Source organism: Phaenicophaeus curvirostris, chromosome 9, assembly GCF_032191515.1.
Source record: "Phaenicophaeus curvirostris isolate KB17595 chromosome 9, BPBGC_Pcur_1.0, whole genome shotgun sequence".
Lineage (NCBI taxonomy): Eukaryota > Metazoa > Chordata > Aves > Cuculiformes > Cuculidae > Phaenicophaeus > Phaenicophaeus curvirostris.
In genome coordinates this window covers 34617538-34633093 of record NC_091400.1, presented here as the reverse complement: position 1 = coordinate 34633093, position 15556 = coordinate 34617538, and the positions used below count along the sequence as shown (strand labels likewise).

The following is a 15556-nucleotide window of genomic DNA, read 5'->3' as shown; positions in this document are numbered from 1 at the left end:
TTCCCAAGCAAAAATTAGGTGGAAAATGGACTGCTCTAAGCCTACGTGCTAACCAGCTGCCAGCAGGAATGACCAGCAGGGCCAGAGATGCTGCTGCATCTCCCATCAAGTTGGGGAATTCTTGCCTGCTCCCAAACCTTGCTAGATGTACTTATTTATATAAACAAGGCTGCAAAATGGATGTGCAGAAGGCGTCGTGCCCAAACGCTGGTGCTCACCAGCATTCCTCACCAAGCCTCCAGCACACACGGATAACCAGCGGCAGAAATGCCCCTGAAAGGATGTGCCAATGCTGGAAAACGTTGATTTTCTACAAGGAAGATGTGTATTCCTGCTGGGTTACAGAGGAGATGTGTGAGGACACCACGCTGCACCACGTGAAGGTCTCGTCTCTGTTTTGGTCTCCCAGTTCTGGAAGCAAACCTTAGCAAATGGTCAAAAAGAAGCCACAAAACCTTCCAGTGGACACTGCTGCCGCATCCGACTGCCGAGCAGGACCAGAAGCGGTGCCAGCGCAGTAACTCACAGCGCCTCCTCTCCAGGGAGCGCTCCGACACCCTGTCACCAGGATAAGGCGAAGGGGTCTGAGCTGCCGCCTGAATAAAAGCGAGAGAGGAGAGGTTGATGGGGGTCCATTGCTCTTTTCAGAGTACAGAAAAGACAGGGCAACCCTGCCCTTGCTTGGCTCCTCAAAAACCTCCCACCTCTATATTTTAAGGGCTACTCCTTACCTGCATGGACTAAAAGCTAAACGGAGATGGATTTCAGCAGCACAGGCACCCAAAGTGCACCCTCCAGGAAAGCTCTTGGGTTTTGTTTCTCCAGGACTCCAACAGCTACTCCTCCATCTCAAGTTGTCCTTTCCCAGCCTTTTTTAGTGGAGAGCTCTCCTTCAAATTTCATCCTCCAGGAATCTGCACTGGACAACACGCTAAGGTTTACCCTTCCACACACAAACCAGGCAGTTCTGCCCTCCAATCCACCCTCCTACAGGCGCCCTGGTGCTCACCTACAAGCCAAGAGAAGAGGGTTTCACTGGCAATGAGGGAAAAGCCTTTAGCTCGGTTTCAATCAAGGCAGCACAACGCCAGGATCCACCTCTGTTATTCACTTCTCGCAGCACAGCGGCATGAGGTCACTGTGCCCTCCTCTCCGATGGGAATCGGTGGCAGAGGCCCCCGTCTGCCCAAGCAGCAGCAGACACACAAGATGTGCTCACGTGCCAGTGCCCCAGGACACAGGGATAAACACACCGAGGGCTTCTCCCTCTCACCGGGAAGCGGACTGACGCTGGAAGTCGCCCAAGGATCTCACCCCAGAAATAGAAAGGTCAAGAGGCAAACGTGGATGCCCATGGAGGTGGTGGAGTCCCCATCCCTAGAGATGTTTAACAGGCAGGGAGACGAGGTGCTTGGGGATATGATCCAGCAGTGGGCAGGGATGGTTGGAATCTAAGATCTCAAAGGTCTTTTCCGACCGCCTGATTCTATGAAAGCCTCCAGGACACAACCATCACCCCTCAGCTATTATGTTTCTCCAGAAAGCAAAGGCAGAAGAATCACAACAGACGCACCATAGTGGAGTGGGGAAGTGCTGAATGGTGGGAAATCGGGGATCCCCAAAAACAGTTGGCACGATGCTAAACAACGAGCAGCTGCACTCCAGGCACCAACCCCGCAGCATTGGTGCCACCACAAGCCATCACCCATCTTAAGAAGCCGGTGCTGCTGAGCAGATGCCCCCAGGGAAGGAGAGGAACAAGGCAACACATGCTACAGTTGACACCGGTGCCCAGCAGCACCGTCCTGGATCTATTCCCTCGGTCCCCTCCTCCAAACAAGGCAGCACCAGAGCAGCGCCCAAGATCCATCTCCGTGCTCGCCCAGACTTATTTCTCAAGCCAACGTGCGTTACCAAACCACAGCTCGGCTGTGACAACAAAGACACCACGTTCAGCAAGGTCCATGCAGTAAGTCAGACAGTACAATGCAGAATTCAGCAGATTCCATTTAATGTCAGGTGCATATATCCATACATTTACTTATGTCAATGGTTTCGATGTGCGTGATGCCAGGCCTTGAAAAATCTACTCACTCATTTATGTCTGGGAGCACGAATTCTCTCCAGCGACCACCCCAGGGCAGGTTTGCTTTTTGTAAAACAGACTTTCAAGCACATAGTTGCAAAGATAACTGTGAATTGAAGGTAAAGCAGACAGAGCTGATCCCCGGAGCTCACCGGCAGCTCTGCAAATGCTGCTGCCAAGGGTTTTGCCAAGCAGGGGGTGAAGCACTCCCTCCCCTCCCAGGGAGAAAGAGAAGCGCTAGGGAACGGGCCGCTCTGGTTCTGCATCCCAAGCGACAGGAAGGCGAGGCAGCAAAAGCAACACCTCATCAATTCAAGGACATTTTTGGCCAAGACTGAGGAACGGGGCAGAGAAGTAGATAAACCACCCCCAAAAAGAGAAGCAAGAAATGACGCTTGGATCACCCTGTACTCACAGAAACGTCACTTCGTTTTTTGTCTTTTAAGCAACAGCACTAACAGATGCTGGCGTCGCACCCTGCCCCGCGCTCCGTCCCAGCAGTTTGGGGGTAGATTTTTCAAGCCCTGGAGATGGCTCCCAGGAAGGCTCCTCCTCCCATCCACTCGGCTCCCGCACGACCAGAATCTATTGCATAGCATTTATTTCAGATAAGGCACTGATTTGCCCAACGCGAACAGCAATTCGAAATCAATGCAGTTTCATACAGTCCAAATTTGATGGCCTACAGTGCAATAACATAAAATTAAAGGCAAGGTTCGGAAGAATAAACCCAGCTTTAAATTTAAACTTAATATTAAAAAGATAAAGGAAGCTACATTTTTCAAAAGCCTTTTTATTTTCCTTCACCATTGTTGTTTTACAATACAAATATCACCTTGTGAATACACAAAAACCCTACAGAAGATAACTCTGCTTCACGTAAAATACAGAATGGATATATATATATTTATATATATATTTTCTCTTCTTCATTCTTTAAAAAAACTATTTTGTTCTGCACATTGGCAAGTTTAGGATAGAATACTTCCCCAAACATACAGTATGTATGGTAGGAGTGAAACTTATAATTACATGCAGTTTCTGCACAAATATTTTAAAGAAATAGATTATCTTTGTTGTTTTTCAACAACATTTCGATACGGGATGGAGAAACCATTCATAGTTCACTCAGTGATCATTTGTAAAATTCTTAAAAAACAGGAATTCATGGCTGTTTTTCTCTTAAAATACAGCTACCAAGTAGACAATAAAGTGATGCTTTTTTTGACCTGCCCACAATGTGTGAGCCAGATCGGACCCTTTTTATTTGTTCCCCACCCCCCCCCCACATGGCAATTTCAACATTAGAAGTAAATTTCCAGTTTAATTTAGCTATAAATGCAAAAATTAGTAATTATACAGTATATATATAATTCTGCTTTCATGGAATACTTTATTTTAAATAAAAACATTTAAGACTGCCTACTGACCATACAATCAAGACAAGAAAGGCACTAGAAACATAGACAAATCTCTCTCTCCCAAGAAGCATTTTCTTTAAATTTTAACTCTCTATTCTCTGACATGTAAAAATCTTTTTAAATTTTAATTTTCATACACATTTTGAAAAATAAAGTTAGGAAATACTTAGAAAATCACTTTACAACTTTTTTCTCTTTTTTTCTATTTTTTTTTTTTGCACGTTTTGACACAGTCACTGCAGATTCTACAAAATCAAGATTCCCGAACCTTTCTGTGTCTATCATCTTATTTGTAGCACGATGCAACAGGTAGAAAGATTTCTCGATTTTACCCAAGGCAGGTGTTTAGAAACCTTCATATAGTCATTTGCTAGAAAATGGCTTACAGCCCAATCTTTGGGGCAAGAGATATGAAAAGTATGTTTTCCCAAGAAAATAATATGCTTTATTCCCAGACGTGACTGGAAAGACCAGAACTTATGATATAAAAGCTTTCATTTATGCTGTTGCATCATATACAAAGGAATATGGAAATGGGTAAATGTAAATTCCAAATCTATTAACAAGAAATGTATAACAGTGCATGATAAGTTAAATTTTCTTTATTGTTGTCCAACGCAGATCCTTTGGAGAGAAAAAAAGATCACAGTGCTTACCAGGTAACTGAATAGGTTAAGTCAAGGGAACTGTTAAAAGAAAGAGTTAGGGGGCAGCTGATTTTTTTATGGCATCTTCTCATACGAAGTTCTTAGCACTTGGGACAGGTCCTTTCCCTTCATTCTGTCCGTCGACACCGTTACGTGTCATTCTCCAGGCGGCTGTATTTTACCTGCCTGCCCCGGTGCAGCGCCGGCCAGGGGAAGGGCCAGTGGTAGGAGCGAGGTACAATTCCTTGGACATTCTTTTCAAAGTACTGGAAGGGCTTGTACCACCAGACCCTTGCAAGGAGGTTTGTTTGGGAAGCTTCTTTTAGCACCTGCACAAAGATAAGCAGGAAAAAAGAGAATTACATAAGAGCACCCGTCTTACTTGTGCGACTTCACTGCACGTCGCTTACCACCATTGAGCAGCGGCGCCTTGCTTACAGCTGCCTCCAAAACTCACTCCTCATCTAGGAATGCCTCCCAAACAGACCTGACACGGACAAAGATCAAGAGGAGCCAAGCTACTTTTCTGCAGCCTCCCTGCACACACCAGCTGTTGCTCCCAAGTGAGGCTCACCCCCATTTCCAAGACCTCAGCTGTTCACTGGTCCCACAGGAAAAGAACAAAGGGCCAAAAAGATCAGTCTCTCCTCTCCTTCAGGAATGAAAAAAACCATCCCAAAGCACAGTTGTTTCCATGAGTACCTCTGAAATCATCCGCAGGTCAAGAATCGCTTTGGAGCCTGGCTGTGAGCCGAAAGAGCAATGAGCAAGGCATGCCTCAACCCACCCAGAGAAGGCAATGAACCCTGCCCTGCCCTCCAAACGCTCTCCAACCACCCCACCCACTCCCTGCTTCTCCCAACCATGAGCAAGCCACAGCCGGGATGCGAGGAGCGGGCAGGCACCAAGGGAGTCACCAACTACCCCTGCTGCGGGTTTTCAACGCAGAGCAGGAAAGCACTGTATCAGCCCACTGAAAAATGCGAGCATGGGGCCTGCGTGCCAAGCTTGCCTTCCTGGTCGTAAACTCACGTGTAAAATAAATCCACTTTAGCCCCATGGGGCTTTTGTTTTTAAGGTCAGACATAAGCCACTGCCCCTGCACATAAAGCAGCACCAGAAAGGAGGGACCAGCACACAAATGTGTGCTCAGGTAAGGATCCAGAGATGGGTATTCCTCAGCAACTCTGGAGTTTAGGGAAGCAATGTTGAGACACAGAAAGGCAAAAGGCTTCTCTGGAGGCAGTCCTTATTAGCACTCAGGGCAAGCCTGACTTCAGTAGCTTCCAGCTTGGAAGCACATCCACTCAGCACCATCCTGACAGAGCTCAGCAGCAAATTCTGGTGCTGTATGACAACATCTGGGAAGCCTGGGCACAGATTACTGTCCAACACTGGGGTTCCCAACCCAACTGAACATCGAAGTCCATGCTTTGCAGCTAGGCCTTTGGTGGTAAATCGTACCAAAGGGCTCGACAGTGGTTTAGTGCTTCAAGTAGCATCAAAACCACTGGAATAATATGACATGGCAGCTAGAAGACTTTGATATGATCTAAAAATCTGTACCATCAAAACAGTAACTGATTTCCTACCATCATACTGGGCGTTTCTTAAACATTATTAACAGGAGTCATATGAAGAGATAAGCAAATTATCTTCCTCCATGTTGCACAGAAAAGATTTGGACACCAATCTGCTCTTACAGACCTAAGACAAGTTACCCTGTCTAAAGTTTCTCCTAACTCAGCAAGTTGTTTCCATGGATAACAGACTTGTGTGGTTTTTCTCACACTCCTCCGCAATGTAAGCTCATCTCTTATTGATCTAGTTCAGCGACAGGAAAGAACATCCAGGATGACATGAGACCTCTAACAGACTTCTTCATTCAACCTTTGAATCATTTACTGCTGCTCTCTGATTGAGTACTACAAATCATGCTTTGCTATCTCCCATCATGTGCTACATCTCCCAAGAAGCAGCTCCTCATTCTCAGTATTTCCACAATCACCCCGTTTTCTGTGCCTTCACAGGCACGGGCCTTAGGACAGGAGCAGTGTGTCCTCTGCTCCACCGTCCTTCAAAAGGAAAACATCTCCCTTGGATAGGGGAACCTACCACTACTTGAAACACTTCGAGAAACTCGTTCAGTTTCAGTGAAGCCTCATCTACAGAAACCACAGGATAGAAGGACAATAAAACCAACTGATGAGTCCTCCTTTTTCCTGCAAACCCCATGCAAGGGGGAAGAGAGGGAAGTTCCACAAGACATAGGTCTGTCCACTTGTACTGCTGCAAAAGGCTCGAGGCAACGTGTGGATATTTGCCCACCACCACCCTACAGCAAACAGAGCCATGTGGATCCAGAGAATGGGAGATACTCACTTGCTGGTTGGCCATTGTGTGATACCACCAGAAAAGTCTTGTAGTGATGTAGTAAGCCACCACCACATCCACAGTGTAGTGGTCATGAGCAAGGAGGATGCAAACCATCCCAATCACGCTGAGTGCCCAGCAAAGGCAGTGATACCACCAGAGTCGCCGTGGGGAATCTGGAAAGAAGCAAAAGCAGCAATTACTTCAAAGTGAAACATTATCAACGTGTGAGACTATTGCTGTAATTCACAGAGGACACAGACTGCAGTCTGGGGTGAGTAACGCCAAGATTAAGAGCAGGAATGTTGAGATTACAAAATAGGTATCATTCTCTAAAGGCATTACTTATAATTGTACTCAGTCCTTGGAAAATAGAAAGGTTATGAAATCTATGAGAAAGAGGCCCAATACTTTATAGTTGTACCCTGGTCAGTAAAATTAGCTGATCTGTATATCAATATTGATTCTACATAGAAGGCAATCCATTGCTCTCGCCTTTCATAAAAGACAAATGCATACATTAAAGCTGAAATTTTGCAAAATGAGTAACTTGTATTCAACATGGCAATGTGCCTCCTCCACCTGAGGAGACATGCTGTTCAAACACCATTCATCAGGCAGAGTGCAATGCGGGTTTTCAATTATATTCTAAACAAATTTATTTTTAAATAAAATGCTTAAATCAGATGTCTACGTGGTAAATTGTTCTATTTTGTCTCCAAAGTTTTCCAGGAAGCACTGTGTCTTTGAAGTTCTACTGTTTTCATTTAATTGAAAAAGCACGCATTTTTACTTTAATGATCAGCACAACCACAATTCTTCAACTAGCAAGGAATTCTACAACAGGAAATTCCAGATGAACAGTGACGAACTTACACTCTTTGATAAATAAGTACGTGAGAGTTAATATGACGGTGTGACCGCTGTACAGATAGTCGCCGCACATGTTGTGGGATCCTGTGATGGACAATCCTCCACCAGCAATCAACTTCATTATCCTTCGCAGATGAGATTCCCAGTCTCCAAAAAGCTGGTGGAAGAGTAAAACAAAAGCACAGTAAAATGTCAGCGCTAACCTTTCAGAGTTCAAAGAAAGCAATGGTGCTAGCCAGCAACTTGGTCTTTCAGTTCTTCTCCCTTTTTGCTTTGATACACATTAAGTCCCCAACCTTTCCCAAAAGCTAGTAGCACGTTTCTAGAAGAGAAAAAGACTGAAAATGAGACATGAGTTTTTATTGCTGCTTTGCTGATCTTCATGTGAGCACAGGCTGCACGCACCTCCATCTGTTTGTCTAAAATATTATTTCATTATATGTATTTAATGTATGGAGAATCATGAAATTTATTACAATTTCCCTGCAAACACAGTAGTGCAAAGGAATAATGTTTTCTCCTATGCACTCAACACAGGTTGAAAAGGTAAGTTAAAAAGGCAGGTTTATTTACACACAGAGTCATTACATCTATGCGTGTGTAAAACCCCTTTACACCAGGTCACTTCCAGGGGCAATGAAAAGCAGCAGCTTTTTAGTATAATGCCAAAGCAAAAAACCAAAGCAAAGGGGTGAAAGTCCTGGCAGTGGCTCCACTCAGAGGGCTACGCTTACAGTAAAACAGGCAGGTGAGCAAAAACCGTTTTCAATGTTCTTTCTAAGTTCTTATTATCGCCACCATGGGAAGGGATCGTCTTTCTCCACGGTTTTGTGGGCAGCCTTTCCTAACATTTGTGGCTGTGCAGGAACATGATTTTTAGTGGGACTATTCAAACAGAGCTAATGGGTTTCAGATTTCTTTTAATTCATCATATTCTTGCACTGAGATATACACTGGGCACATATATACATACATACACACATGAACTTCACATATATACACCAAGACTCTTAGAAAAACCTATGACTTCTGTAATACCACCTCCAAAACCCAACTTCATAGAATCATAGAATCACAGAATAACCAGGTTGGAAGAGACCCACCGGATCATCGAGTCCAACCATTCCTATCAAACACTAACCCATGTCCCTTAGCACCTCGTCCACCCGTCCCTTAAACCCCTCCAGGGAAGGGGACTCAACCCCCTCCCTGGGCAGCCTGTTCCAGTTCCCAATGACCCTTTCTGTGAAGAATTTTTTCCTAATGTCCGGCCTAAACCTCCCCTGGCGGAGCTTGAGGCCATTCCCTCTTGTCCTGTCCCCTGTCACTTGGGAGAAGAGGCCAGCACCCTCCTCTCTACAACCTCCTTTCACCAATAAAAAGGAATTAAAAATATTTCCAGCGATATCTAGAATTCTGTCATGTTCTCTAAACATCTGTGTTTCTGTCTGTTCAAGAGGCAATACCTTCTTAAAATAAAGCTTAATTTAATTAATTCTGTTTGTAACAGCACACGCCCTACAGATGATTATCCAACAGAAAACAGGATGAACTGCCCAAGGTGCACACCCAGCTGCCAAAAGCCACACTGAAGGCATAGAAGAGAGTATTTCACTCCAGTCTCCAAGGCCTCCCACTGCCCTGTCTTGGAAAGTCTTCAAAATCATTTCTTTCCGCTTCTCATTTCAAACCAAACAGACATGGTGTTTGTCTGAGCACAAAGCCAAACTCCTGTGCTGGCCTCTACCCATAGACTCCACATGTGCCACGGGGACCTTCCCCCAAGCCTTCTGGCCTTGCTCTATCCCACCCGCAACCCTCGATGCTGGCTGCAATGGAACTGCTGAAAAAGCTTCGATTTGCCTCAGGAAAGCCAGATCAATGTAAACCAAATCCTTCTGGTGGACACCCCTCTCACTCCTCCAAGGTGACTGGCAGCTAGCACCAGCTCCAGACTTCGCTTTTGCTGCTCCCAGCTCTAACACAAGCCCAAACGTTAAACAAACCCGCAAAGAAAACGTGTGTCATGGGACAAGCACAACCAGGACATACCGAGTCCCTCCAGGGCCCAGCGGGAAGCAGGAAGCAGCTGAGCTCAAAGGAGGAGGACTAACGGACAATGCACATGTCTGAACCTACACTGCATCCTTACCTCATCTGAAAATTCATGGTAACCATTTAACGCTCAGAAAGGAATCCTGGAATTGGGATTCCCCTGGCTGACCACTATAGGTGCATCGTTCCTTTATTTCAAAAGCTTGTTCTTGCTTTAAGAAGTGGAAATTGTACTTTTCAGACAGATTTACACAGGGTCTTTGCAGCAATTAAATAGTTTCTGCTAACAGTTCCTTTGCAAAACATTAAAATGCTCCCCAGAAGCCCACTGTTCACAATCATAAATAACTCAGTAAGGTGTTAAGAGGTTATTCTTTTCTCACCAGTGTATTTACAGCTTTCAAGAAAGCCCAGCTAATCCTTAGTCTTACTGGGGCAAAAGAAAAGCACAACATAGGCTTGTCTTTACTTGAGTAACGAGATGGACTTGCCAGCGCTGTAAATTTCAAAAATTGGCAGATTTACTCACTTTGGCCCATAAATACCTGTGTTCTTTCTTCTTTAATCTCAGAACAGCCAACCGATCAAACACAATGTTGATTCCTCTGCCACTTACTTCTCTCTACAAAAGACCTCAGTCCTTCAAGAAGCCACACGTGGCTTGGCAAACACTCTGCCTTGTCAAACAACATTCATTGGCTTTATTTCCCTGAGGAATCGAAGCATTTCGACTCTGTTTGTACTGGAGCTTTGTACGTACCAGCAACGCTCGCTGAACAGTGACAGCACACGTACTGCGTGGAATCGGGACTCTGACTTATGGGTTTACTACCAAGCTCTTGAACTGGGCATGCAGTAGTTATTTCATAAAAATTACATTTTTTTACCCCCCTTTCTTCCACTTAAATCAAGTTGTAACATAAACAACTCCAGGAGGGATGTGCTTACACCAATGCCTGCCTGATCTGAAAAGGATTCATCACCACTGTCCCTGTCCCACCTCCACCCCAAGCACATGAATTACCATCCAAGGCTGGCTGCAAGGGTTTGCCTAAGCACCTCTGTCTCAACAGCCTGGTTTCAGCCACGGCTTTCACAAGCCCGTTTTATCCCTCTGCACAACAAACAGGAGTCAGCACTAGACTGGGGATGAGGTGGCAAGTCCTTGTGCAAACCCAATTGCAAAAAACATACGCAGGGACAAACGGCTGCAAAGGAGACCCGATTTCAGCAGCCTTAGAAACATCTCCTGGGGTCATTTGCAAATACAAATCGTGCTCAGATCTGACATACTGAAGTGTTTAGAAATAAAATGAGTCACACATGGCACCTCCACAGGCTGCACACTTTTAACTGCTTTGGTGGAGACAGAAAAACGCTGACTGAGCAAATTATTTGAAAATGCCACAGAAATTGCATAATTAGCACGTTGAAAAGCATGGGAGAGCCTGCCCTGCCCCAGAGCAACCATCAACACCTTCACTGAGAGGGAAGGGGATGATGTGCAGAAGGATGGCCCCATCCTGCCAAACCGGTACTTTCAAATTAGTAACAATTATTGAGAAAGTGTTGCTCATAGATTTGGTAAAAGCAGGACAAGGGGAAAACATACAGACTGAAATAAGAAAAGGTAACCAGAAGAAGTTTACCTTTGGAGAACAATTGAAATGCATGCCAGGTACTGGGAGCGTAGTCACATACATTGTAATACACCGATACAGGTAGAGTGTGCCAACTATACAGAAAAACCTTCTGCTAATTATAGACCTAGAAGGAAAACAAAAAAGAAAGAAAAATAAGGTGGTCACTCAAAGCAAATAAAGTCTGCAAAGGTAAAAATAATAAACTACCAAATGTTCTCAATGCTTTTAAAATTTGTGACAGTATCAGCTCACATCTAAGAATATTGAATTACGTTACAAATATTCCCACGCTTTACAGGTCAGCAACTCAAAAAAACATTACCCACAAAGGCAGTTACAGGAAATTTAAGGATTAAAACACAAAAGCCTGCACAGATTCAGCGTGGAAGACATGAAAAGGAATTTCACACACCACGCCCCTCCATCAGCACTGAGCGGTCACTAATTTTCTGTTCAAGGCAGGGGACAGAGTTATGTTATTTTCATTATGATGAAAAGGAGTAAGTTTATTTCAGCTGACATACACAGCTGACTCGATGATCCGGTGGGTCTCTTCCAACCTGGTTATTCTATGATTCTATGATTTAGTAATTCCAAAGTGCAGCTAGAGAAGAAAGAACTTGTATGAGCCAAACGAGCAAGAACACTTCTTTCCCAAGCAGCATTAAAGAACAGTGAAACCTCCACAATACAAACTTAGAGCTGTGTTGCGTACAGGACAAGAGGCTTTCACGGGAAGCCTCTCTCAAGGCAAGCAGCAAGGAGATGGTGGCATCCCTCAGTGGATCAAAGTCACTGATGTATGTGGAGAGGTCAGACGAAGTTTTGAGGTATGAGCATGAGCTCAGCTTGGACACAGAAGTGGCAGCCAGCCCCAAAACTGGCCTGTTGAGTTTCGCTGCTATATACTAGTTCATAACAGCGCAAAGGAAGAGCTTCGGCTTAAACCCCTTCTGCCACATCCCTCAGGATGGGAGCAACCTCCAGCTGAGCACACGCAGCACTCAGCCAGAGCAGCTGCCACCAGCCCTGCAAACCATGAGGGCAAACGCAGCCACCACAGCTTGTGTCCAGAAGCACTCCAGCCCTTTGCACCCCACTGGTTACAGACCCCGTTGGTGTTGACTGATTCTAAACTTACAATTATGATCTGGGGAACGCAAGGGTTATAACACAAGCTGTAAGTTATGGCATTCATAGGTTGTTATTTTAAAGCTTTCACTTTTAAAAAAGATAATATTTCTATCAAGCCGAATTCTTCCAGCCCTCAAAATTGGCCATCTTTTGTGTTTTTAATAGCTTTTGGCAGAGGCATTAAACTGCAGCGTTCCACTCTCGAAGAACATCTTTGCAGTGCCAGATCAACAACCTGAGTGTCTGAATTTATCAGAAAAGCTTCAGCTATTACACTGTAAGTGCATTTTGCATCTGCATGCTATTGGAACACACTATTTCATATTTTTTCTTCCCTGTCCTAGAGTAAATACGGACAAAGCTGGGAGCTAAAAATTGTGACTTATTATTGTAGCTCCATGGACTGAAATTTAAGAGTTGAGGGTACCACATCACAGGGCAGCAGTTTTCCTCTGCATTTCATAGGGGGAATTTTTCTCTCCAAAGGATGAGCCAATGATGACCTCACACTTGTGCTTGGCTTTTATAATCAGACACGAACTTGCTTGTCCGTATAACCTGGTATAAAGACAAACAGGGCGGTAGGGATTAAACACTGAACAGCTCTGTATTTTGAGAGACTGAAGAAGTGTTTTACTGAGCACTGAGTTGTTTTTTCTTTAAATTACCCACAGAGCTACCTTCTTTAGCTGGATTTAGCGTATTTTAGCTCAGGAAAGTCTGTGTCAAAGTGCTTTGGATTGTAATAGCAAAAAAAAAAAATCATTTAAGGCCTCGTGTTTTTGCTTCTGAAAAGGATGTGTGTGCATGTGTGTGATTATGAGACAGCTATTAAGTACAACTTCTAAGCTTATTACTGGCCAAGACAACTTTTATTGCAACTATCCAGACCTCAGCTAATGCAGGTGGTGAGCATGCTGCTTTTTCAACCCCGTGAGCGTGCAGGCTGAATCAGATGTCAAGCATGGCCAAAACGCAGCATTCTACTTCTCCCAAAACATCTGGGAACGCTTCCCAGAGAATTTAATTCTGCCTCGGCAGCTTGCCTGGATTCCTCGAGCTCCCTGCCGTGTCTGCGGAAAAAGGCTCGGGTAGCCTGGAGTCCCGAGCCAAGACCTGGCTGCACACCCAGCCTGCTCCTGCTTCCTGGTGAGAAACCAGTCCAACCCAATGCCATGGATGTTCAAACAAACCTGTCACCGACACCCTCACATCAAACGTAGGGCCCTGCCCCAAAGCCAGACATAAGCTCCAGTCTCCTCCTGAAGGCCAAATTAATTTTCAGGACAGAAGTAAGTAATGGGGGTCAAAAACTCTCTACTGCGGTTGGCTGGACACACGCACCCAACACCCTCTTCCAGTTTGGCTCTGGCTTTGCAGAACAACAAAGAACACACACAGGTCCTATTCAATGTTATCAAATGATCCTTTGGTTAAGAAACAAAGACCTGCATGATTAGCATCATGAATGACACTGACCATCCTTTACTGCACGATCTATCATCCTTCATTGCTTGGCAAAGCAGCAGGCTCAGCTTGGATGAAATCAGGTTACTGGCAAATAATGGATCTGGTAGGGTAAGCGACAGGAATTTCACCACTCAGAAAAGAAAAGCGTTTCATCAAGTCTGAGACTACGACGCTGCCTCCTTTGCTCAAAGGTTCAACCCAGCCAAAGGCTGCGACACAGCTGGTGGGTACCAACGCTGCTGGTTGACCACTGACCCTGAGCTGCCACTTGGAGGCATCCATGGAGCATGGCAACGGCTGACTGACACCATCACAGACCCCAGGAAGGTCTAGTTGGATTAATTCAAGAATAAAGAGAGGGAATTAAGTTTCAAAGGGAGGTGATAAGCCACACCAAAAAAGCAATTCAGTGCTTTTTATAGCACCTTCCAAGCACCTTTTTATAGTTCACCACCCAAAGCCACTGAGATTTAGTTCCTCCAGACAAAGCCACCTCACTTGGTTCCTGTCTCCATGAGCACCTCTCCCCTTCTTCCTTTTCTGCTGCTTACTGACAGCTTGGTCCTCTTGGATTTCCATCCCTCTGCTCACTGACGTGAACGACAACTTTCAGTCTCCTGGGCATTACGTGACCAGTACACACACACTGACCAGCTATTCCAGGGCTGATACTGGGAATGGAAAGCTCTGCGACTCCCTAGCATCTTCCCCTAACACCAGAAAGAGCCCTTCTAAAGCAAATAAAACCAAACAGACCAAAGCAAATGGAGACAGGGGCACCTTCACATCTATCAAAAATACCAACATACTTCCATCATCAAATCACTGCTTTCAAACCTCCAAGGAACTTACGGAGCCAGTTCTTCATCTAAAAGATTCTGCTTGGTTGCATCATAGAGTGTTTGATCCCTCATATCACCCTATCAACCTGACACCTCATTCTTGAGAGCGATCCCATGTCACCTTCTCCAGATGCTACCTTTGGTTTTGAACAACATTTACGCTCAAGAGACCTCAAGAAAGCTGATGGTTCCCCACATTTACCATAGGCAGCTGGAGCAGAGGAGAGAGGAGCTGGAGCTACTGGTGAGTAGCACTGCAACCACCAACATAACGGTGATCCCAAAGCTTATGGCCATAAACAAAACACAAGGACAAGCTGGGGCAAATCCTTCCTCGTGTACAGATGTACATTTTTCATTTTTTAAAAAAAAAAAAGCAAGCAATTCGAGTTTTATGGTTCTGTAGTTACAATAAAATAACCATCCTATAAACTTTCTTTTAAGGAACGCCAACACGTCACCTAGGTAAAGTGCACAATGGCTTTAAAATTTCAGCTGATAAAATACATTAAGCAGTATAAAGCAGCAGGAAAGACTAATTGTGGATTACTTAAGTATTTTTCACATTCCTATGGAGATCCACAGCTGTGTTGCACAAGGGGATCCCGCCCAGCTTAGCAATTTTCTCTTTTCAAGCCACCTGTACCTTATGAAGCTGGTGAACCACATGCTTACATTTAAGTTTAAATGTTTTTCTCCATTATAAGGGCAAGGGAGCCATTGGCCTCTGGTTTTATTTCTTTTAAAAAGGGAAATCTGTAACTCTGAGGTCATTACAAAGTCCTGCGAACTGAAGGATCTTCTAATTCACATGTTGGGGCCCAAATTAACATTCCGTCCTCAGTTTCCTACATAGGAGTCACAAAAAAGAGTCAGTGAACAGGTAAAGAATGAGACGTCACATCAGCAGCGGCAAAGAGGAGACCTTCTTTGGGCTGGGCAGCTGCAGGGAGACGCTTGTGCCTGGTTTGTGAAAGGAAAGGTGATATGCCACCTCATAACGCCTAAAATC

The 15556-nt window shown here is 44.8% G+C and overlaps 1 protein-coding gene across 6 annotated transcripts in view; it reads right to left on the bottom strand.

The window, feature by feature from the left end:
* Window positions 1–2863: 2863 nt before the first annotated feature.
* The window catches only part of SGMS1 (sphingomyelin synthase 1), a 97218-nt gene continuing 84525 nt past the window's right edge, over window positions 2864–15556 (bottom strand). For all 6 annotated transcript variants that reach the window (XM_069863918.1, XM_069863923.1, XM_069863922.1 and 3 more), the window contains 4 exons: window positions 11105–11222; window positions 7404–7557; window positions 6537–6703; window positions 2864–4483 (listed from right to left, as the gene is read on the bottom strand). In XM_069863918.1, the coding sequence (XP_069720019.1) occupies window positions 4304–4483; window positions 6537–6703; window positions 7404–7557; window positions 11105–11222 (619 nt within the window). In that variant the 3' untranslated portion in view covers window positions 2864–4303. The remainder of the gene's footprint in view (window positions 4484–6536; window positions 6704–7403; window positions 7558–11104; window positions 11223–15556) is intronic.